This window comes from Paramisgurnus dabryanus, chromosome 9, assembly GCF_030506205.2.
Source record: "Paramisgurnus dabryanus chromosome 9, PD_genome_1.1, whole genome shotgun sequence".
In the NCBI taxonomy this organism is placed as follows: domain Eukaryota; kingdom Metazoa; phylum Chordata; class Actinopteri; order Cypriniformes; family Cobitidae; genus Paramisgurnus; species Paramisgurnus dabryanus.
Window position 1 is genome coordinate 25,679,006 of NC_133345.1, and position 22,819 is coordinate 25,701,824.

The 22,819-nt window shown below is 38.4% G+C and overlaps 2 protein-coding genes across 8 annotated transcripts in view; both read right to left on the reverse strand.

Moving 5' to 3' along the window:
• Positions 1-9,391, reverse strand: part of znf423 (zinc finger protein 423) — a 160,184-nt gene extending 150,793 nt beyond the window's left edge. The window contains exon 1 of one of the 3 annotated variants that reach the window (XM_065283298.2): positions 7,129-9,391. In XM_065283298.2, the coding sequence (XP_065139370.1) occupies positions 7,129-7,168 (40 nt within the window). In that variant the 5' untranslated portion in view covers positions 7,169-9,391. The remainder of the gene's footprint in view (positions 1-7,128) is intronic. The other 2 variants (XM_065283296.2, XM_065283297.2) reach the window with 2 other exon arrangements.
• Positions 9,392-15,903: 6,512 nt separating this feature from the next.
• LOC135769554 (uncharacterized) lies at positions 15,904-22,700 on the reverse strand. Of its 5 annotated transcripts, none has more exons than XM_065278938.2 (11): positions 22,628-22,700; positions 22,467-22,541; positions 22,110-22,191; positions 21,783-21,860; positions 21,528-21,601; positions 21,073-21,208; positions 19,336-19,535; positions 17,158-17,460; positions 16,807-16,977; positions 16,325-16,675; positions 15,904-16,183 (listed from the first exon to the last, which is right to left on the reverse strand). In XM_065278938.2, exons 3-11 carry the CDS (start codon positions 22,172-22,174, stop codon positions 16,152-16,154), a joined length of 1,410 nt encoding a protein of 469 aa, XP_065135010.2. In that variant the 5' UTR covers positions 22,175-22,191; positions 22,467-22,541; positions 22,628-22,700; the 3' UTR covers positions 15,904-16,151. The 5 variants fall into 5 exon arrangements, with proteins under 5 accessions (XP_065135010.2, XP_065135012.2, XP_065135011.2 ...); XM_065278940.2 differs by having other exon boundaries at positions 22,110-22,188; positions 22,628-22,661; XM_065278939.2 differs by having other exon boundaries at positions 22,110-22,188; positions 22,467-22,692.
• Between the last annotated feature and the right edge of the window lie 119 nt (positions 22,701-22,819).

Below are 22,819 nucleotides of genomic sequence, written 5' to 3' on the forward strand. Positions count from 1 at the left end.
CTGTGTATAATAATTATATAAACAAAAACTTCTATTCTGCAAACAGTTGTGACTAATCATTAGGCAGCACTAGTTTATAATATATTTTATATAACTTACACGCCATCATTTAAAAAGTGTTGTTTTAAAAGCTAATAACAATAGATCAAAGTGAGTCACAAATGCAGTACTGTTGGTGTGCTCCTGTATAGCTAAGTGAATCATGGGTTCGATCGCAAAAAACACAAATGCTCATTAAAAAAAAAGTATATCTAATAATGCACTGCAAGTCACTTTGGATAAAAGCGTTCTCAAATGTAGAAATGTAAACGCAATGGGAACCAATAAACACAACAGAAAAAATGTAAGATTCTGCTTCTTGAAACATCATGCGTTTATTCTTCATAATATCAAATCTTATTGGTTCTTGCATGCATTTCCATCATGAGACATTTGAAAACCAGCAAGACGTGTCGCTATATTTTTTAAGTTGATCTATCCACACAAGTTGGGGGAAGGACAACTTGACATCTCCAATTTACGTAACCATGTTTTTGGACTGAACATGCAAACTTTAAAATGGAGTCTTTCTTGCTATGAGGAGCATCCATACAGTATTTGAACTTACCAAACTTATAATTGTGTCCTAAGGATTCTTGTGTGTAATAATTTAGCACCCTGAGACATTTCTAAAACAAACTTGAATCATATAAAACTTTTTCATGCGCGTTTACCCTACCATTCAAGTCTAATAGTGAAGACAAAAGCATTGCAATGAGCTGTAAAAAAATTAACAGTCCAAAATAAACACACTTAGAAATAAATACGATTCTTTGGAAATACATTTTTAGAAGTTTCAAAGTTTTAACACATTCACTTTATAAACTTGAGCTTGTACGTTCAGCCGGGAGAGCGAGCGGTGAAGTGAGGTGAACAGAGAGAGAAGCCGATGAGGAGAGAGTAATAATCACTCTTTGCCTCATTCAGTTCCTCTGGGAGCTTCTTGAATACAGGAGCAGCCCTCCAAAAAAGCACACATGCTAAGTCAACTGCACACAATGGAAAACCTGACTTTTAACCAACAAATGAACACATCCAATGAACGGCTGTTTTGTAAATGTCATTATTCCGCTCATTTTCTTTTTCCCCTCTCCCTTTGTGAACGTATGTGTGTGTGCGAGTGCTTTGAAACGAAGAGCGACTTTAATTGTTTCTTCACTATAGCCCCGCTGTTTGCACGGGTTATTATCCACGACGTTGCGGGAGGGGGGGACTTGCTGTTTGACGGCGAATTAAATGAAGAAAAATAAGGAAAACAAGGCCGACACCGGGATCAAGGGCTCGTCTTTCTCTGACGTCAGACGGGCTAACAGAACGGAGGGCCTTTGACAATGAGGCCTAATTCGGTGTGAGCCAAAAAGGCTTCTGTGCTAGTGTTAAGACTTGCCTCAGGATAACACAAGGAAGCTTCACGCCTTAAAATCAATTTACAAAGGCATTGCAAACCCAACACAAAGAGCAGTGGGCTGTCTGAGGGCATATAATCTGTCAGTGACAAAACAGCACACTGAGACGACTGTTCCTGTAGCTTGCTGTAGAGCGTTGCGTTGCAGTCCAAAAGGTTGCGGGTTCAATTCCCAGTACTGAAAAATGCATACCTTCAATGCACTCCAAGTGATTGCATAAATGTAAATGCATGGGTCATGTCAGCATTTCTAGAGCCTGTTACATTAATTGACAAGCGAAGAGTGGCGGTTAGGTTTTATTATTCTCCCAATTCAATTACATCTCTCTATTCCTCAACATAATTGCTGGACGGCTTGAAACAAGGTAGAGTCAGATGTCCTGACATCCAATGAACTCCATAAATTACTCAAAAGTTTCATTTTGCAGAGTCAAACTCTATCCGTGTTCAAGGCGGCTCAACTCTCTTATCTCGATTTTACTGGTTTTGTTCTTGCTGGTAGAAAACTTTTTAGGTCTTGTGAAATCGATAGGTTCAGATCTTAAGAGAATAGGAGCCACAAACGCTCAAGCGAATTTTATGTGCGTGGGCACCCGCTCAAACATACATGCGTATACACACGGAGAAAAACATTTTACCTCCAGCTATATCAGTCCTTTACTGGTCTTGAAAGGCCCCCTGAAGACTCAAGCCATTGGAGAGCGGATGACCTGGTGAGGGGTCAGAGGGGGCTCTAGAGGGGTGCAGCAAGGGTCAACCTAGCACCAGCACTCCTCATTAATGACCTCCACAGCACTTCATCACCATCCCCGAAAAGCTCAGGCCAGTGCCCAAAGACTGTCCAGCGGGGAGAAAGGCCAATAAATATATGCATCAGCCAGGTGTAGAGAGTGGGCTTAATTGCCCCCTTTCCTTATGTTTAATGTACAGCCCAGCGAGACGGGGCAGGGTCGTAGTGCAGCCACCCGGAGAGGATGGGAGAGTAGAGAAGAAAAGAGGAGGGAAAGGAGCTTCCATGCATCTTTGAATATCAGAAACTTTTCCATGAAGAGATTGCATCTTACTTTTTAAAATTATAGGGAAAGTCGATTCCACACACACACACACACACACACACACACACACACACACACTTCAAACTTTTGATGTAATCCACTCCCACCTCAAAACAAGAACCGCAGATAGGTTGTGTGACGACTCTAAACCACAAAACCAACCTTGCAATATAAACCGTGCTCAGTTTTAGGTACATTTTTACAATGTGAATAGATAAGCATAAATGCTTAAACGTACAACAATGCGATTTCTAAACGGCACAGACAAAAGTCCTCCGAACTCTCGATGGACTTGGTGAAAATGGCTGCCATGTTTAATCTACATGGGTATGAGCAGCTTTGAGAGACTCTTTCTCTTCACGTTGTTCCAGCACGTTTTAATCTGCCCTCTGCAGCAGCCCAATCCGGGTTCCAGAGCGCAGCATCTTAGAACGGCCGCGATCCTCTGGGAAGACCTGACAGGGGAGCCTCGGCTGGCAGACTTGGTGGGGAAATAAGAGGGGGGCGCTGGGAACGGCAACCACACAAACAGAATTAATAACAGCAGTAGCTGAGCAACGCCTTCTCTTTAGAAGTCAAGCGTGGCACGGAGCGGGTCCTGAGCGGGTCCGCCGCGAGCGCCGGTTCCGGGCCACTGAGCCCAGGCCTTCTGATAAAGCGTGTGGCTAAGCCGGTACAATGGCAGAGCGTACGACTGAGCTCTTACATTAAGACAGATCCTTCCCGGCAAAACTAGCAGGCAGGCTGCTGATAAGGAGTTGTCATTGGCAGGAACACTGGCCAACGGGGAGAAATCCACATCCAAACCCGCCCTCTTTTGCCCTCATCCTACACCCCATTACAGACAGGAAGAATTGCCCATGATCTCCACACCAACAGGGGTCACTGCAGTAAGGATCGGAGGTGCGCGTCTTGTAAAAGAAAATGCTTGTCTGAGGGAACGTGAACAAAACACTTATCTTGCACTACACATTGTATAGGAATGAGACATATCCATAAAAAACTCAATTTGTTAATTTGAAAGGAAAATCGGATGGTGCCTTCCATAGTTTCAATAACAAATGTCAACACAAGAATGAAAACTGTGCTCATCCAGCAATTTCAGAAAAGAATGAAGTAACATTATGATATCTGTCACATCAACACCCAAAGACCGCCATTTAAAAAAGACCTCAGCTGCTGTCAAACTGTGCGCAATTATATTTTTTCCTGGTCCTGATGAAATACTTTTAGAGATATTTAACTAATTGTTCATGCTGTGAAGTCAATGAAAACAAAAAAGAGAGAGCATAAAAATCTATTTTGTGGTTCATCTACCATTACAACAGTCAACACAGACACGCAAGCACAAACCCACTACAATACTGACCTCATCCTCAATTATCAATTATAAAAATAGCCCATTTTGGGCTTCCATATTTATTTATTTTTTTAATTCAGGGAATTTTCATTATAAATACATAAACTTAAAAAATCACTGTAATTTGTTCATTACAAAATTAAGAAAATAATACATTTATTTGTTCCAGGCAATACAATCAAAGCTGGAAATACTGACTAAAAGCAATATTCTCAATGAACCATCAGTTGTAAATGTGCAACAGATGCAATCGAGTGATTAAGCGTACCAAAAAAGGAATGTTCACAAAAATTGAAGCATGAAATGAGAAACACAAACATGGATACATAAGAATGCTGGGGGGGCTTGTCGTTCCCCGATCTCTTCATTTGTGGCTTTTCAGCCCTATGGTAACTCACTTCAGTATTTTACAACAACCCACTGGCCAATGAAACTTGTGCGCCGTTGCCAAAAGCCAAGGTGACAATAAAAAAGCCATTTAATGTTAAAACCAGATGGTTCCTGAAAGGAAGAAAAGCAAAGAGATGAGATCCACACCACTACATAAACACTCACATATATCTACTGTGCTGAGAAAAAAACTGTGTTGTATTACCCAACAGCACATTATAGCTTCACTGCCTCTTTCACTTTCCTTAGATATATAACACATCTTCACCCGCAAAAAAAACCTGGCAGTGTTTCAAACAATACTCAAACACAGAAGTGAAAACCTCAGATCGGTCAAAGATATGCGCACCTTGAAGTCTCGTATACGAAAATCAGAGCTACAATATAACTTAGCTACACACCTGATAGCATCTCTCTTCAATTACTTTTTAATGCCTTATTCGCTCATTAAAATTTTTTTTGAACATCTATGTACGAAAGTCTTATCCGTTCCACAGTCCCTCAGTTGCTAAAAAGCATATCTTAAAATTTACATTCAAAACAGTAAGTAATTATGCAATTCCCTGTCCAAGCCTTTGCAGAAGAATACATATTCTGCAGTAAGAGCTCAACGCATTCCTTAAAGACATTTCAACACTGAGTGAGAACAACAACAAACTCATCCATATACCCCCATATAAAAACAATAGAAAGAAACGTCACTGTGTATATGTGTGAGTATGCCGTGTAATGCCGTTTGTCAGACAAGCTTGAATGTTTTCTTCCTTTACTAGAGTTAAAGGTCCAATTTGATTTGTGAGGTTGTAAACAACACTAAAAAACCGAAATAAGTGCCCTCGCTGTCTCCAATCCTGTCGTGTGCATTCATCTCGCTCTTAATGTCCTGCAAATGAAGGGGATTTATTAATGTGTAATTAAGTAATAATCATCGCTACATAATGCATGAAACACTCATGGGGACGGTGGAGATATGAAACAGGAATGCCACGGCAGAGCACTCAGTGCATAGACACACATTAAAAAGGGATTAATTGAGAGAAATAATATTTTGATAAGCGCAGCTCCCTCTACTCTGACAAGTACTGACTGTCTTTTTCCTTTCAAAATAATCTCTCTCTCTCTCCCTTGCTCTCTCTCTCTCTCTCTCTCTCTCGTGAGAAACGCTGGCAATCACAGTTTCTAATGTAATGTGATGTGATGTGAGTGCATGACTTGCTTTACTGAAAAACAATTCCTGTTCTAATGTGATGGGCATGATTTCTTGAAGACCCCCACTCCATGTGTTATATTTTGCATGTTTTTTTTCTACAAACACAACACCTGGAGATTTGAACATATCAAACGAAGAAAATAGTGACAAACAAGCGTAACCTCTGGATGAACAAGCTAATGCACAAGATACATGACATTGAAAAAAACACAAATGATTTTATGCATACCACACTCAGACACATTGTTGGTGTCCCTCTAATCTCCAAGCATACCAATCAAAGCTAAAGGTGCTGGGCTGAGATAGGGACACAGCGAGCCTTGGTTACATATTTAATTGGCCTCTGATTGACGTGCATCGCTGAGTCAATACAATCACTGTTTACTCCCAAACCCCTGTGCTGCAGCAGGCGAATGCATACTCGATAAAACTGCAGTATCGCAAATGTTGCAATGCAATCGAAATTTGCTTTAAAAATCATTTTTTGATGTTGATAAACACAAAAGATATGAATATGCAAAAAGTAAATGGATGTTTTTTAAATATATATTATTTTCCTATCACTGCGCATGGAAGTATTAAAATCACATTAAAATAATAAGCTATTGATTACGGGCATGGATAGACTGCTGTCTCTCCCCATCTCAACCTCCAAAACAACTCAACAACATTGTTTAGAATTGATTTGCAACCAGCAGGTTCCGTCAATGTTAAATATCCCCAATAATAATTACTGAAGGATGATTGTTAAAATGGTAAATTTTCAGTTTAGCTGACACGCATTCAACCATTTACACCTTATATCAAGCTTTTTTTTTTCCCTCTTGATAAACCTCTGCAGATTGTGCCGTTAATTAAAACAAAAAACTGGTTATTATTTGGGGGAGGGGGTAGTAATATGGGCCACATGGCCACCCGAAAGCCCATCTGGTTTGTATTGGGGTGAGGGTGCCAAGTGATATCTCGACCAGCAGCACAATATTTGCTACACATTGTTGATGGACATGACAAAATAACAGCAGGCCTTTATTGGTCCTATATTCACCTGCCTATGAGTACAGAGTTCTGTAGGAGGGGCGTGAATGAGATGGGCTATGTGTGACTGACTCTGTCATGTCAAAACTGACAACCAGGTATAAACTTAACACAATAAACACCACAGATGAAAACACACCAAAGCGAGATCTGTTACCAGACACACATTTTCATTTACAGAATTTGGATTAATCGGAAGGGGTGTCTAAAATGTACTACGTAAAGATTTCAAATTATGTCAAATTTACACATAAAAGACCAAAAAGTAACATTAGTGTTTAATATTTGTAGTGTTACAAACACATAAAAATAATAAAATTATTTTCAGAATAAAATAGTTAAAAATAAATAATAATGGTAGGCCTGCAAATAAACTCAAAATTTTAGAAAAAATAGCATCTTTACTACATAGGGGTACCTTACACTCCAGAGCAGAACTGGAGAAACCCGGCATCAAAATGAAAAACTTTCATCTCGTAATCATGTTCCCATGTCTAAAGCCATAATTTAGATTTCCGAAAATAATTTCACCAAACAACGCAAAAACCTTAAATCGATAGACTTCACAATCCCCGCCAGTTTAACCCACGAAATCTCATTGGTCATGTGAGTTGTATCCATAAAAAACGCTTACCTTTAACGGAGCGCGGTTTGGCCTGCTTGCGTCTAGACATCTCCGTCTTAACGGCGATATTTTGCTTCTTTTGATGCGTATCGTGTCCCTTCTGATAAATACGCACAGGTGACGCGCTGATACTTCTGAGGTTTCTTCACTTTGCCTGTTGCAATGCGGCAACTTCAGTCTCGATAGTCCTAAAGGAAGAGAGAGAAGAGCAATGGCACGAGACGCAACGCGCTGATACTCCCACGATTAAAGTTCTCCAGACGCGCGACTCAACCTGTAGATTTACCGGATAACTTGCGCGTATCCCCGTGCTCGAGACGCAAACGCTCTTTTGTTCCTCCGTAAGCGGTGGAGCGAACACACGCGCTCAGAGTTTCTAGAAGCGGAGCGTGCCCAAATTGTAGCGTTACGATCACACCTGATCAGTAGCGCGAGGTGCCGATACTTCCAGATAATGTGGCAAATCGACTACACAACGTTCAAGATTTGACTTAAATGTTTTTCTTCCTCGTGTTCCTCTGTTTTCTGTAGTTGTCGGAACTGTCTTTTTTCGTTGGTGATCCCGCAAACGCCGAAGCGTCCTCCGTTGCGCTCTTATTTTTCGGAAGGTGGCACTCGTAATGCCATTTTACGCGGCATTTTTTACCTGTGGGGATTTTTTTCTTCTTGTTTATACCCGTCTTTGCGTCTTAAAAGCAGTAAATATTTCTAGTCGCTAGCCTCTCTCTGCCTTTTTCTTTGTCCTGACTCTGGTCTTCCCTCCGCCTCCCGATCCGACTGCTGGCGGGGCTGCAGCGCAGACACACATAATAAAGCCAGGCTTGGCTGGAAATGTAGCCGTGTCCCAGCAGGAGGATGTGAGAGTAGGGTCCCGGCGGGGGAGCGCTCTGATCCCGCAGGGAGCTCCGCACAGCCTGGGTTGAGCAGACAGAGAGAGCCAACAGCACCAAACCATGGTCAGCCATGGAAACTACAGCTTAACTTGGAGCACGGATCGGGGCCAAAACACGGAGCTTCGAGGAAACTCTGCAGCGTGCAAGAAAAAAGACGGACTGGATTCAGGTTTTTTGCGGTCCTTGCCCTCTTTACTTCTTGTACCGGTGCCATCATCTTGGGTTCACTCCAGCGTTTAACTGTCGATTGGATACTACGACAATAGAAGTATTTTGGGGCATTTACTGATGATTTAAGGTCTTAAAACCGATACGCCAGTTTATAAAACGATCAAATGATAATTGTTTATGTAACTAAAATGATCGCATCCGTTTGGAAAATAAAACAAGTTTTAAAATATAGCCAATACTAGTAATTGATTTAGTGCATGTTTGAAGATTATGAGACAATTTTAATATTGCACAAAATGTTATGCACATATTTACAATGTTTGATTGATAATTTATGTACTTTAATTCGAATTGCTTTTATGAGATATATATTTTTATTTACTTCATCTCGTATGCTTGTTGCATAAGCTACATATACAGCCTACATCAGGCCTTATTGACATTTTTTTTCAATCTGTCTGGCCGTCTGCATGTCCAGTCACTAAAAGCGGATCGTTTCTGGCAAGAATCAAGCAAAGAAATGGTCAAAATCACACGCGCGCTTTGTTCTCGCTTCTCACGCGCGGTGTGTCGGAGCTACTCGGCCGTTGTCATGGATAACACGGTGGGCTCCCTGTCTCGGTCAGCGGGATGTCCTGCAGATTGAGCCAGGCGCCCCGTCGAGCCACGGAGCGGCCTTTAAAATTGACCGCCTGCGGAGGACCGGGCCCCTCTTGTCTCGTCTGAACTCCCCCTGAAATGAGCGCGCGCCTGGAGACCGCTTTTAAACGCGTTTCTGGCGTCCTATAGAGAGAGGCCGCTGGCACGAAGGGGCGAAAGCTCGCCGCAGTGGTCCCTTTTCTCGGATAAATTCAAAGGAGGAAAATAGCCCACATTACAAGCTCCTTAAGGGTCAAGGACAGCCGAGACTTGAATGGTTTGATAGAGTGGCATTGTGAAATCACATAGCAAGCGATTACACCCTCTGTCATCTTTGTACGGATTTACATTTTTTTCTTGCAACAATGAACAGTTTAGAATAAGTCTTACAAGACATGTGGATAAAATTAATTGAGACGCTGGAGAAAAAGAGGTGTGAACTTCAAAGGTGGTGGTCCTGTTTGGAAATGACACTGCTTCTATTTAAGGAGGATTTTAATGGCAAAGCATTTTTTACACTTGGATGATTTTCGACTATTTTTGTTTTTTTAAAAATTGAACATTTAGATATTCAGAAATAAAAAGTGGAAATTTAATTGTTGCATTATTACAACCGTATAAATGGAATAGCTTTGATATTAAACTACTTCCCCCTTGACGCAACAACAAATCTTTAAAATTTAGCAAAAATTAAACAGCGTCCCATTTACACCTCCTCCATACAGGTGTGCTTTCCGTGTGACTATCTATTGGGCGACGTAACCCCCAAAAAGCTCTCTTAAACACTCCCCGACTGTCATGTCACAGTCCTGGAGAGTTCATGTTATATTTATGTTGCCTACAGCGTATTCTGTGTTCTGTTCAGCTGAACTCACGCCAACTCAGCCAGGTCCCCCCTCCGCAGACAATGTTACATCTCATTGGCTTTGCCCTAGATAGGCTATTTTTGTATGAAATAATTAGACATAACTGATTTAAATACTGCAAAGCCAACACTCTTTTGTCTTGTTAACAAAGTGCATGAGCATCACACTTACAAGGGTACGGGATGTGGTTCCTAGTGCCCATTTCATTTTGTAAAACGGGCAAGGAGATTTAAAACACACACTTTGAGATAATGGATCTGAAGCAGATCCAAAGGAATTAACTATTTTATTACCATATTTCGATTTCAATTTTACTTTCGGGACACTGACGTGTGGCCGTTTAAAAGCCCTGTATAGTGACCTGCGCTGGTGCAGCCTATAATAAAAGCACGGGAGAAAAGAAGAAAGCGGTGCCAGGAGCTTATAGCAAAATTTTAATTGCCTCGACATGTATATCATCCAAATGCAGGATTACTAAAATATGCCATCACACAGCATTAATTGTCCTTGCCTCATTCTGGATTCCATATAAGTACGGGGCATAAAACAGCACGTTTGTTTGTTATAGTGACCCAGACAGCCGTTGGACGGCGGTGCTGAATCCGACTGCACGCGGGCACACAAGGGAGAGGTGCAGAGCAGGAACGCAGATTGGGGCTGACCGCTCGGCTGCACTTTAATGTACCCTCTACTTCATCAGTCCTGATTAGCCACCATAAAAATCCAGATTGAACATTACATTTTTACTGCTGATTGTCTTCCAAACACTCTCAGGTGTTGGCGTGTTAAATGCCAGGGTGTGCATCTGTCCTCACAACCCATTAGCTCGCTGCGGCGACACGACTGACTTTAAAAGGAGACCCTCTTCAGAACGAAAGCTACGGAGAACGAATTTCAGGCTTTTTAGCCCAACCGTGTCATGTGCCAAAACTTCAATAGCAAGCCCCCCTCATAGCCCCCTTTTCACTGGCTCTTGCCCCAGACTTGCACAAAGACACACCAGCTTTAAGAACTAAGGGCATTAAACCATGAAAATAAACAATGGACATAGAACAGGTATGACGTGCGAAAAAATCGGATCTCGTTTTAACACCTTCGTCCTTTAGTGTTGCAGTATTTCCGAAAATACTCAAAAGAGGGAGAGAGAAAAAGACGAGCAACGAAGGCAAGGAGGCCGGCGCTCCAGCAAAAACGCTTTTCTGATGAGCTGCAACAATGCACTCACTCCCACGACATTGGCGCTCTGTTGGGAGTCTCCTCCTAATTTCCTCCATCCATAATAAAAAGAGCTACATTAAACAGTGCCATTAGTGCCAGCAATTTGTTTTATTCTCCACAGAAAGAGAAATGTTATCTGTGGCGGACAAACTTAACCCAATTAAAGCTCATTGTGTATGGGGGCCTTGCTGGGTCTTCAGCTGATGCCGAGGAACGAGGGCAAAGGAAGCCAACTTTGGGGAGGAAAAGAGGAGGGAGAGGGGAAAAAGAAAGAGTGGAATATGTCTGGAGAATTAGGGAAAGTAGGAGAGAGACGAATGTGTTTTCTGGGAAAAAAAGAACGGAAGAGAAATGATGTTGAAATCATCTGCTCTTTCTCTCCCAAGATGGGATTATCTGTGAAATATATACTAAAACAATCCACTTACACTTAAATTACTAAATAAACAACATTTGTTTAGCTACTACTTGTTAACTTTCATTCTCGTTTGCTTTGCTTTCATGTTTGTATTCCAATTCGACTGTCATAATGCATACTAAAAAATGTATTGGGTATTAATAAATAATGGCACATTTTAAATACAAATTATTATCCGATTAACATAATTGTATAACATTCGGATTCCAATTTAAAACAAGAAGTACAAAACCACACATTCTGAGACACTCTATCATACCCTCACATTTTTGCTGTTAATTGTTGTGATAACACCTCTCGATTACAGGGGTTTAATTATCAACATGTTTGGCTGTTAGACCGAGTACCTGGCACAGATCCTGGTGAAGGGCTCAAGGTTTCTAATGAAGATCTCACTCACAGCAGTATACAGGAGCACAGTGTGGTGCAGTTCTAACAAAGAAGCACATTGCGTTTAGAGCCGACCCGAGTATCTGTGAATTCTAACACAATAATGCCAAGAATATTCATAGTGATACATTTTGATTGATATCCAGTTGTGCAGGAATGGCAAGTGTGTACCTCTGCGTTGAAAAAAAGTGCTTCCGCGTGATTACGGGGATTGTGACAGTAAGTGAATGCATATCGTGGGACTGAAATGAGGCATGTCTGTGTTTCCATTACACGGGAGTATGGTGAAAGCTACCTTCATGCCGTTTGTCCAGTAAATCATCCATCTTCTGATGCATTTACCAACTATAGCAGAGCTGTAGCTTGCTTGGTTCCCCAAAAAAGGTCCAATCAACACCTTCCAGCTGGTGAAATGGAGCAGATCCAGGCCTCTATTATTTTGAGACTTGCCAGATACTTTACAGCTACGGTCGAATGTCTGTGATCAAAGAGTTAAAGAGACAAACAGCTGTAAAACGTACCAACTTAGTGAGAGTGTATAAAAACAGACACACACAACGTCTATGAAGATTCCCCTTAAAATACTTCTGTTATCTTGTGATCTGAAAAAGAGCTTTAAAACAACTGAGATAAAATATCAAAATTAATATCAATATACACTGTATAAATTAAAGCTAGATTATAATTTCTTTCAATCATGTAGCATCTATTTCTTTCCAGTATATAATGTGTTACTTCTATGTTTGGTTTGTAATATAAGTTCATAATCTATATATTTGTCCACAGGCACAACATTATGTATTCTGAAAGCAATATCTGCACAAACTAACATTTCACAAATACACGGTGGTTTGTTATTAAATTGCACAAGGCACAGTAGCTACACTGAGCAAACTAATCTCCTGATAGTTCATTTTGCTTGAGAAAATGCTGTTTGCTGTTATTGAGGATAAGACATTCATGCCAGCTATGTATTCCTAAAACTGAAAGTAATTTTTAGGTTAATTTTCGATTTACATTGTATGAAATTGCAACAAATGTTCCAGTCTATTTTCAAAAGAAAGAGTCAAGCAAAATGTAATGAAATCTAATCTGAGAAGGAAATATAGAAAAGCTAACAGTGTTCTGAGGTTTGATAAGCGGAATCATAAATTAAACGCTACGTGCACGGTCCACGAGTCTACAGCTCCATCTAGTGGTTAAACGGAACATACACTCAGATTACCGTACGACTTGCTGATTTTCTCTACACGATTAAAAAGTTAAAAATACTTAAAACTGTTTGTAATATTTAAGGTTCATTTTAAACAATGTTTGTGCAACAAACGCGGTATGTTAGTCTATAAAATACGTTTATAGTCGCGTTTAAGATTCATTAATCGTTTTATTCTGCTCCTTCGTGAGGTGAAATCCCAGAGAATTTAACGTTTTCTTCATAGTCTTTATTTAATAGTCGTGTTAATAGTCAAATTTGTCCTATTTGTTTTCAAGTTTTAAAATAAGCATTACATTTACAGTTGAACAGTTACAGTTAATACCAAAAGCACGCTGTAGAATTTAAAATGTTTGGAATTTTAAACATTTAACGATACCTCAGCTGCTTTTTAGAAGTACTGCAAACCCGTCCCACAATGGCGCTCGCACGAGTAGAGCGGAAAGGCAACAAAATCGCAAAATCAGTTTAAATCATTGACTTTAAAAAATAGGTTTAAATTCTACACGCATTTAGAGGGGAACCCCTAATATTGAGGTATCTTTACATGTCCCATGAACCACTGGTGTACCGGGCTTGAAGGTCTCGCGAGACTTTAGCCACTCTTTTTTGTTGCAGCAACGTAGCTCTCGCGAGAGCCGAACAACGAGCGCTTACAGTTCATCATCACGCAGGCGGCCTGACTCTCATCAAGTGATGCTTGCTTTGGAAAAAAAAATTTGATGATATAGTATGGGAAGATTTCTGTCTCCTTCAAAAAAAGAAAAATATTTTTACCTAATACATTTGTTGAGATTTCTTTTAAAATTATTCACAATTGCTACCCAGTTAATTATAACTTTGCTAAATTAAATAATAATATTTCCCCCTTGTGCACCTTTTGTTATCAGGCTGATTAGACAATCCTTCATTTATTTTGGGAATGTATATAGTGCTAAATATTTTGAGTTGACTTTTCAAATTTTGTTAAAAGATATCTTTCTTTAAATTTCTGTTTAAACCAAAAAAAATTTGTTCTTTGGTGAAATTATGAGATTAGACCCTTGTCACTTCAAATTTAATCTTAATCTGCTGCTTCTCCTTGCTAAATGTTATATTCCCAAATGCAAATTCTCAAAGAAAACTCATTTTTTATCTTTAAGAAAGATATTGATATATTTAATTTGAGGAACTCAAAAAATACTGTTGCTTGTAAGACTCTACAATGGTGTCAATCCTTTAGCTTAACTCTCTTTATATTTATGTTTATGTAATGTAACCCACCATATTGTGTACTATTTTCCATATATTGAATTGATCTGTATATGTTATTCAAGCATAATTAAAAAAAGTGATGCTCGCTGCGTTGCAAATTTATTTAATTTTACTACCTTAGTGTTTATAATATCAAGCTTTAATAAAATAATTGGGTACAATTTTAAACCCTAGCACAAATATCAAAGTATACTACAGTATTTATTACTATCAATTTACATTAGTCCAAAATATACAATAATAAACATTAACAAAGTGTAAGTACAGTATACTACAAATTACTGGTATATTTAGTATACTCACATTCTTTTTTGTATCCACACCTTTGTCTCTATGTTCCATACTGCTTATGGTTTTATGAACTTGGACTACTGTACCCACTGATTTTCTTCCAAACGCTTTTAGCAGTGTACAACCTTATCTATCATCTTGCTGGGATTAAAGAGAATCTCTTAAAACTCTTATTCTTATCAAATTTATCTCCCAATGTTTTATGAGACTACTGAAAGCAGAAACTTGCTTTGTTAAACAGAAAAACACCACCAAAAATTCAAGAGACAAATTTACAAGCATTTTGATGAGATGATGTTTATCTTATCATCAATACAATTAGGTTGAATACATTTTTCATGGTGCATATAAAATACACTGTTTTGACTTCTATACTTGTATTTGACCTGTCTGTGTAAGAGGATTAATATAAAATCACAGAATCTAAGTTTTGCAACCAAAACTTTAATTCAGAGCTGTCCTCCTTTTGAAGCTCCAGAAGCAGTCCACCGAGCTGTGAGATTGAAAGCCTGAGGCCAGTTTATCTTAAACAGAGCAACAATCCAAGCTCTTAAAAGAAAGGTCATGTGGTCTAGTGAGACTAAAATTGAGCTATTTGGACTAGAAGCAAAGTCCTGTGTTTGGTAACAGACCAACTTAACACCATCCCTACTGTCAAGCATGGTGGTGTAGCTTCGTGACCGACTTCTCTTTTCAGCAAAAGAAACTGAAAAGCCTGTTTTCATTAAGAGCATCATGGATTGAGCCAAACTCCACAAGGGGTGGCGGAATCAGCCAGCCAAAGACCTGTTTAAAGCAGCAGACACTTTGTTTCAATACAACAATGTTCCAAAAAATAAATGGTTGGTATTCTGTGGATGTCCAGACTTGAATACAACCAGGAATTTGTGGTATGGTCCAAAAACTGAAGGTAATTTAACCTCACATGAAATATAGGATTTTTTTCATCCCAAATGTGTTAGGGTTATTCCTGCATGCCTAAAAAGACTCAAGATTACAATTGAAGAGCTCTGATGCAAAAGCCTCAAAGCGTATCTGCCATGTTTTCTTGTAAGTTAGTATGTTTTATTAGATCCTGCCAACAAACGGGCATTTGTGAATGGCCTCAGGCCGGGATTAAGCGAATTTGAAGCAAAAGTATTTGATGAGCGAATATATGCAGAAAGCATTCAAGTAATATCATTACATCTTTTTTGACAGAGGTGATGCTTCGCATCTGAGCTCAATTGTTAATAAAATATTCGTGTGGTGAATTTTTTTTATTATTGTTCTTGAGTACATTTTGTAAAAAAAAGACACTAATTTATGCATTATAATTCATAACATAAAATGCAAATGTCAATACTTTTCTGTTCTACAGACCCTTAATTTTTTCTAGTGTGGATAATATAAACATTATAACACATTCAACCATTGTTCTCAAACTATGAAAATGTTTGAATATTTATTCTAATACAAAACTGTATACAGTTGTAGAAGGGAGCATGTTTGAAAACCATAAAATAAAAAGAACACAATTCCAGTATTTTTCCCCAAGCCAACAACCTTTGACCAAAAACAAACATGAAAGGGTAACCAACAAATTCTTAAAAAAAAAAACCTATAAAATGGCCTAAAGTCCAAAATCCAAGGTCTCCAACTCATACCGCCCTGTGATTTTCTCGGGTGTCCTAACTTAATTAAGGGAGCAGATGCCTAGGTGGACGTGAACCTAGTGAAACAAAAAAAAAACAATAGATCACAAAAAATGTAAAGCAACTAACCACAGATTCTGCCATATTGACATTAACTAATTTTTTTAAAACACAGTCAGTTACATCAGACAGCATGTTTCATCTCAAAGACACCAGACCTGTTGGAGCTCCCACGTGAAGGCTCCTGAGTGAAGGTGGTGGTGCTCTCGGACCACGTAGTAAAGGCGCACCACGCGGGCCATTCTGTGGTGGGGGTCCACGAATCAAAGATGGTCCTCGCACTGAATGAGACACCGGATGCTGAAGTAGCCCACGAGTGGAGTGGAAACCACGAGATGAATGGCTAAGCAGAGGACCACGTGTGGGAGTTTGTAAAAGAGGCTTGTCAGGACCATAAGGTGGCCCTCTAGACGGTTGGGGACTTAAGCGGTTGGGACGTAAGGGTATTGGATCGTGGGAGGCAGTGGGTCTCGAAAGCAGAGGTGGTGGCTTCGTCTTGGGATAAGAGCCTGGAAGTCCAGAGAACATAATAGACTGGTAAGACAAATTATTTTAGAAATATACATATGAAGCATGAAAAAATGGCGTTTAGATTTTTTTCACTTGATGATTTTTATTTTGTATCCCCCCTAAAACAAACCTTGTGATCCCACGTGACCTGCAGGAGTGTTGCCCGAGCCTGATGGTGGGTTTGTCCGTTCTCTTGGTGAAGGTCCAGATCCAACAGGAAGAAGAGGAGGGGGCTTTCCTAACCCTGGAGGCAGACTGTTCATCACAGGGGACCTATCAGTTTGTACCTCAGAGGACGATACTGAGGAAGAAAGGGGAAAATATTTGGTGAATTTACCCAATAATTTAACATAAAAAATGTGACTGCTCCAGATAAACACAAATATATCAGCTAGGTTTAATAATCATATGATTAATAATTTTAGCCATACACCACATTTAAAGTAAATAAGTAAATCTAAAAAGATGAATGTAACTCAACCAGGGCAGGACGTTGTAGCGTGTTCACCTTGCAGATGGTCCTGGCGGTTTTGAAGGTAGTCCGTCAGAGTGGTAAGTTCCTCTGAGTAAAGGTGCAAACCTTCGGCCAGGAGGAAGAGCAGGTGGCGTATGGCAGAGGGAACAGCGTGGCGCTCCAGCTTGGCCCGCTCCAGAAAGTCCTCCGTCAGCTTAGACACCCGTGCCGTTGCCTCCGTGGGGTCCGGCTCCCGCCGTGCAGCGTTCATGCGGCCAAACTCCGTCATCACAAACTCCAAAGCCTGTTCTTTGGGCATGTTTCTATGTACTGCAGAGAGGCAGCAGAGGGGTCAGCCAAAGGATTTGGGGGGTTACATATGGAACTCACAGTGGGAGTCGCTGCAGTCTAAGCAGTGCACACAAGAGTTTTACTTCATCAGCACCACACTGCAGTCTGTCAACCACTGCTTAACCCAATTAGGACATTCAAATTCAGAATGCAGTGAAAGGACACATTTAGGAGATCACACGTGTGGATACTGTAGGTGAGCGAAGATACACATTTTAGAGGGAAAGATGATACTGGATTTTACAACTTTAAAAAAATATTTTAATGTGTAATTTATGGAAAGCAATGTGCATTTGATCATTGTCATTGTGCTTTTAATAATTGTTTTTAAGGATTTTATTTTTATCTTTTCCACATTGTTTTTTAAAAGTTCACCATATTATATTTTGACATAAGACATGCAGTATGAAAAAAAGAAACGCTTTAAGATACAAAACATACAGTGACAAAATTGGAAATAATTTAAAAAGTTACTTTAAATTATAACTTCAGTGAATAAAGCAAAAAATAAATTAACACATACCATACTGAAATAATAACAAAACCTACCTTTATGGTGAAATTTTATAGGTATAGAAGTTTTGGCCACAGCATTAAAAAAAGTCTTATTTATTGTACGGTATATAACTTTAACAGGACAACTACTTGAAAATAAGTGTAGTTTTATAGTGGTGAGCATGAATTATAATTTAGGATTTAAAAGCAAAATTATTGTTCGTTCTAGGGCGTTTTTCAGTTTAACGTTATTTTAACTTTTTTTTGTATTTACCTCTAATGTGAGGTTAACTCTAAAGTTTAACTTTTTATATTTTTGAGACTTATAATAAAAATCGCACATCAATCATAAATTACTGCTTCTGCTTCAATAGTGTTAATAATGATTCAATTAATAATGAATATTCTGTTTGGAAAATGGCGCAATAAAAAAAAAGTATTTGAACCCCATCTATTTAATAGATTTTAAAATGTTCTCTTTAATTTTGGTATCCTTTTTGTAAAGAATGCATACTGTATTACGTGGATTACTATTAAACTAATAAAGTTTGCTTTGTTTTGAAAAACTTAAGGTAAAACAGCCAGACAAAAAAAAATATATATAAAAATTTTTTTTTTTTAAGATTTTTGTTTAGTGTTGTGGAATCTTAACATGATAGTTTTAAGTGGAGCTTAAAATGTTTTAAGAGGTCATATTATAATGTAAAGTTGGTAACATTGGGTGCAACAAGGTTGCATGTGTGTTAATTTCAACATTTACCAGTATATAAGCTTCTATAAACATTAGTTAATGTGCAACTCATTAACTTAAGCAATTGTATTGATATTAACGAACATTAGCAAAGATTAATAAACGCTGTAAACATTTTTTCTGACTATGAATTTAACAGGTCACTTTTATTGGTGGAGTTTAAAATGCCCACCTTTGCAAGTTAAATGAGCAACAGAACGTATTTCAGCTAAGATGGGTTTGCTCTCAAGTTCAACTGCAATAAAAGCTTGTTAACAAAACCTAAATCACATTGTGACAAATTTAAATTCAGCGCAGAAGGTTTGTACACAAAACTGGTGTAACTGACTTGACAGTTTAAATTGAATTTTGTGTTGAAATTTCAGCAACGTTTAAGTTAACAGCATCTAAATTATTTGTATGCTAATAATATAAACACATTAAGAAATGCACAAGTCCATTAGGAACATCTGTGATTTGCTATTTATCATCTAATGAAAGTGTGTAAATATGCTCACCACTAAGTCATAAGTACTATTCATTTCAGCTACTGTATAAGGTGACGAAACTACTGTTTAAATAAATTGAAAGTAGTTTTGTTGGGAGATATTGTGGGAGACTGGACTTACTTTTGAGGGACTCTGAAAATATGATTACAGTGCACGAGGACAGTGTTATATTAGTCTGCTCGACGAGTATACATAAGGGGGAACCGTCAGAACGGACATCTTGGAGGGCACGGGTGAGGCCTGATTCCGCCTGCAGGTAAAGCATTTCCACCGAGAGGCCACGTTCCTGCAAACACTGGCCTATGGATTTGGGGTAATCCCTTTGAAAGAAGAAGAAGAGATTTGGTTATTAAGCACTATGCTTTAGGGCAAGAGGTGAGCACATGTGAGGGGGCATGGCTTCTTGGTGTGGCCCGATTTATATCTGCTGGGTAAGAAATGAGTAAGCATTTAATAAACCAACTCTTCTTACCATTTTAACAATATTAAAAGAGATTATATAAGATTGATTTGTCTGAGGAACAGTTGTTGTTTTGTGAGTTAAGTTCTCATGGTATAGGATTTCACAGTAAGAAATGTTAGGTTTAAAATGAATCTTACTTAATCTCATTTTCACAATTTTTACATTGACAGATTTACAAAAACTAAAGAAGTGCACAAACACTACAGACTTTGTTGTACCAAAGACCTTGTAAAAATGTGTGTGTGTAAAGATGATTAAGAATTTAGTAACACATTTATAAGACACATTCATTTAAAAACAGGGTCATTCTTAAGGTACTTTAGGAATTTCAGTTCAAAATTGCATTTAGTAAAATATTTCAATAGTACTTGTTTTTAATAGATTTAAAAACATATTCAGTTCTGACTATTGAGCATATATCTGTGAATATATCTGTGTGTATTATATATTTGTATGTATATATATATGAAGAGTTCGGATGCAAAGCCCGCAAAGTGAGTGGCATTATTTCTTTCTACTTAGCATTTTTTATTAGAAGATTTTGCCTAAAAAAACCAACAGTATTTCTGAAAGGCGGGATTAAGCGGATTTGACGCAAAAGTATTTCATGAACATATTTTTAATACGTGTCGCGAGCATTTGAAGGGTGGCATTTAGCAGCTTTTGCATCTGAACTCTTCATATATAATGATAAATGTTTAACAATAAATAAAAAGCTGCCTAAAATTTCTAAAGCAATATGGCAGCAGTAGTGAGACCATGAAATGATGCAAGGTTTGTAACATAATGCATGTATTGTAAGGATTTCGATGGCAAATCCTGTTTAGTCCATTTATTTATTTATTAATGTAATTATATTCTCTTTTACATCTTATACTAAGTGTCTTAATATTTTAGGTGACATTTTTTTCATGTGGTTTTGGGATGATGGATTTGCAGTGTAAAACAGCAATAAGAGTCAAGGGGATTTATCAATTTATAAATATTATGGAAAAGTACAGAGTTAATGTTGTGTGTATTATTAAATAAATTAATTTTTAATTCCATGGGGAGACAAGCAGATTATATGTAACACAATCCTGTGTTTTATTGGTATAAATATGAACTATATTAATATTAAATATTTTAAACATTTGAAATTTAAAAGATTGTTTTACTTTTCAAGGACTTTTAATAACTGTTTAAGTTGTGAGGATTTAAAAATGCTGATTTCTGATGCAAAATCTCCCAACCCTTAAAGTAAAACATTTAAAAGAACCCATTTTTCAAAAGTTTGCCAGCTTTGTGCTCCTTTAATATGATTTTTAATACATGCTGATTTAAATTAACCTGCAAAAAGTGGAAGAAAAGATGACAGTGACAGACTTTTACGGCTACTTGTGGCATGTACTCACACATTCTGATTGTTCACAGACAAGACGATACAGTCGGCAGGCTGTCTAGCACCTTCTCCATACAGCTGCTGGTAGAACTTGTTGTATATGGCAGTGCGTTGATCCGATGGATCATAGTCTTCTGGTGAATCAGCTGCTGTATATACAAACACACATAAAATTAGAGAAGAGTTGCGTGGCTTTAAGGATTTAAACAAATCTTTTGGTATTCAGTAATAATGCACATTTTAAAAAGCAGTGGCACATTTATACAATCCAATTCAGAAAACATGTAAAAAAGCTATCACTGGGATACTGCCCTTTCAAAAGGTCCTAATATGTACAATTTAAGGAGAGATATGTATACACCAATATGCAACCTTTAATAAATGGGTACTTTTTGAAAGAGTATCGGACCAGTGAGAGCTTTAGTACCTTTTATCTGAGAGAACAATAAATTAAAATATGTGTATTACCAGCTGACTGATGTGGTGAATGCTTATATTCCTGTGTGCCTGAGTACTCACTGCCTTCTTCCTGGCTTTCAAAACTAAAAATGTACAAAAACAAAGAGGTCAATGAATAGTCACACACAAAGACAACGAATCTTCTGCCACAAACCTTGAAAAATTATGCAAGTATATTAAGGAGAAATACACGAGAGCCAGAAAAAAACAAAGCACTGGTATTACACCTTGATGACACATTTACCATCATGACATTTCCTCTACCTTTCCAGGAGATCTTCTGTTCTGTCCTCCTTGATGGGGTAAGGTGATATTCGGTAAGACCGTAGAGGTACTGGACCCCTGTATAGAAAAAATCAACATGAATTTGATAAACAACATCAGTCCACGTTGATTCAACTGCAATACTACAAAGCAACATGCCAGAAAGCAGGTTGGAAACTATACTCTACTAAAATAGTCTTTAACCATTACAAACAAAACTGTGGGTAGCTCAGTTGGTTATTAATAAATGATTATAAGGCATTTTGTTGTAGTTAAATATGAAGTTACTACTCTATCCAAGTAAATACATGTAGAAGTCACACGCACCCTCCTCCGCTATGAGCTGGTGGTGGTGGTCGTCTGCCCCCAGTCTTCTTCAGCCACGACGACATTTCTTTTCAAAATACTGCTGCACATTATTAATCAACAACACAAAAACCAGAAGTAACAGTTACATAAAATAACACTCACAAAACACTGCACGAGACGCAATCCAGTTTGACCACAAAGCAACACACACTGCTAATGCTACGAAAAGCAAATTCGACAAATTCTGCTAGTAATGTTACTAAAAAAATCATTACATTCTTACATTCGACAATTAACATAATGTTTAGTTCCATCACTCGTCAAATTATTGATTTGAGACAAGAAAAATTTAAATATTGACAAGCAAAAACAAACCTCCCTGCGTATCCTTCGTTGTATTTCGGCAGTTGCAATAACAAGCGTGAAAATGTTTACTCCTCAGATATGATGCTAGTTGATGCCAGATAGAAATGTAATATTTTAAATAGTTTTATTTTTTAACGTAAAGTCGTAGCTGAAAATACGCTAAAACTCACGCTTTCGGTTTGTGATTGTGAACCTGCTGCAGCACACTCTGTGCGTGTGGAGCCTGTAGCGCCTCCTACAGGACAGGCGGACCATTGACAAAGCGTAACGACAAAGCTCTATGGACTTCGTGCACAGCTGCGCAGACCTAACAACGTGTGACGTCAAAATACCGTGAAAGCAAATTCACTCTCGCGTTATTT

What these genes read in the sequence shown, in the direction of transcription:
- LOC135769554 (XM_065278938.2), bottom strand. Translation starts at nt 22,174, where the DNA reads ATGTCGTCGTGGCTGAAGAAGACTGGGGGCAGACGACCACCACCACCA. An exon ending in TTCACCACATCAGTCAGCTG is followed by an intron (nt 21,209 to 21,527) that starts GTAATACACATA and finishes TTGTATATACAG; the next exon opens with CAGCTGATTCACCAGAAGAC. An exon ending in ATTTTCAGAGTCCCTCAAAA is followed by an intron (nt 17,461 to 19,335) that starts GTAAGTCCAGTC and finishes GCCTCTCTGCAG; the next exon opens with TACATAGAAACATGCCCAAA.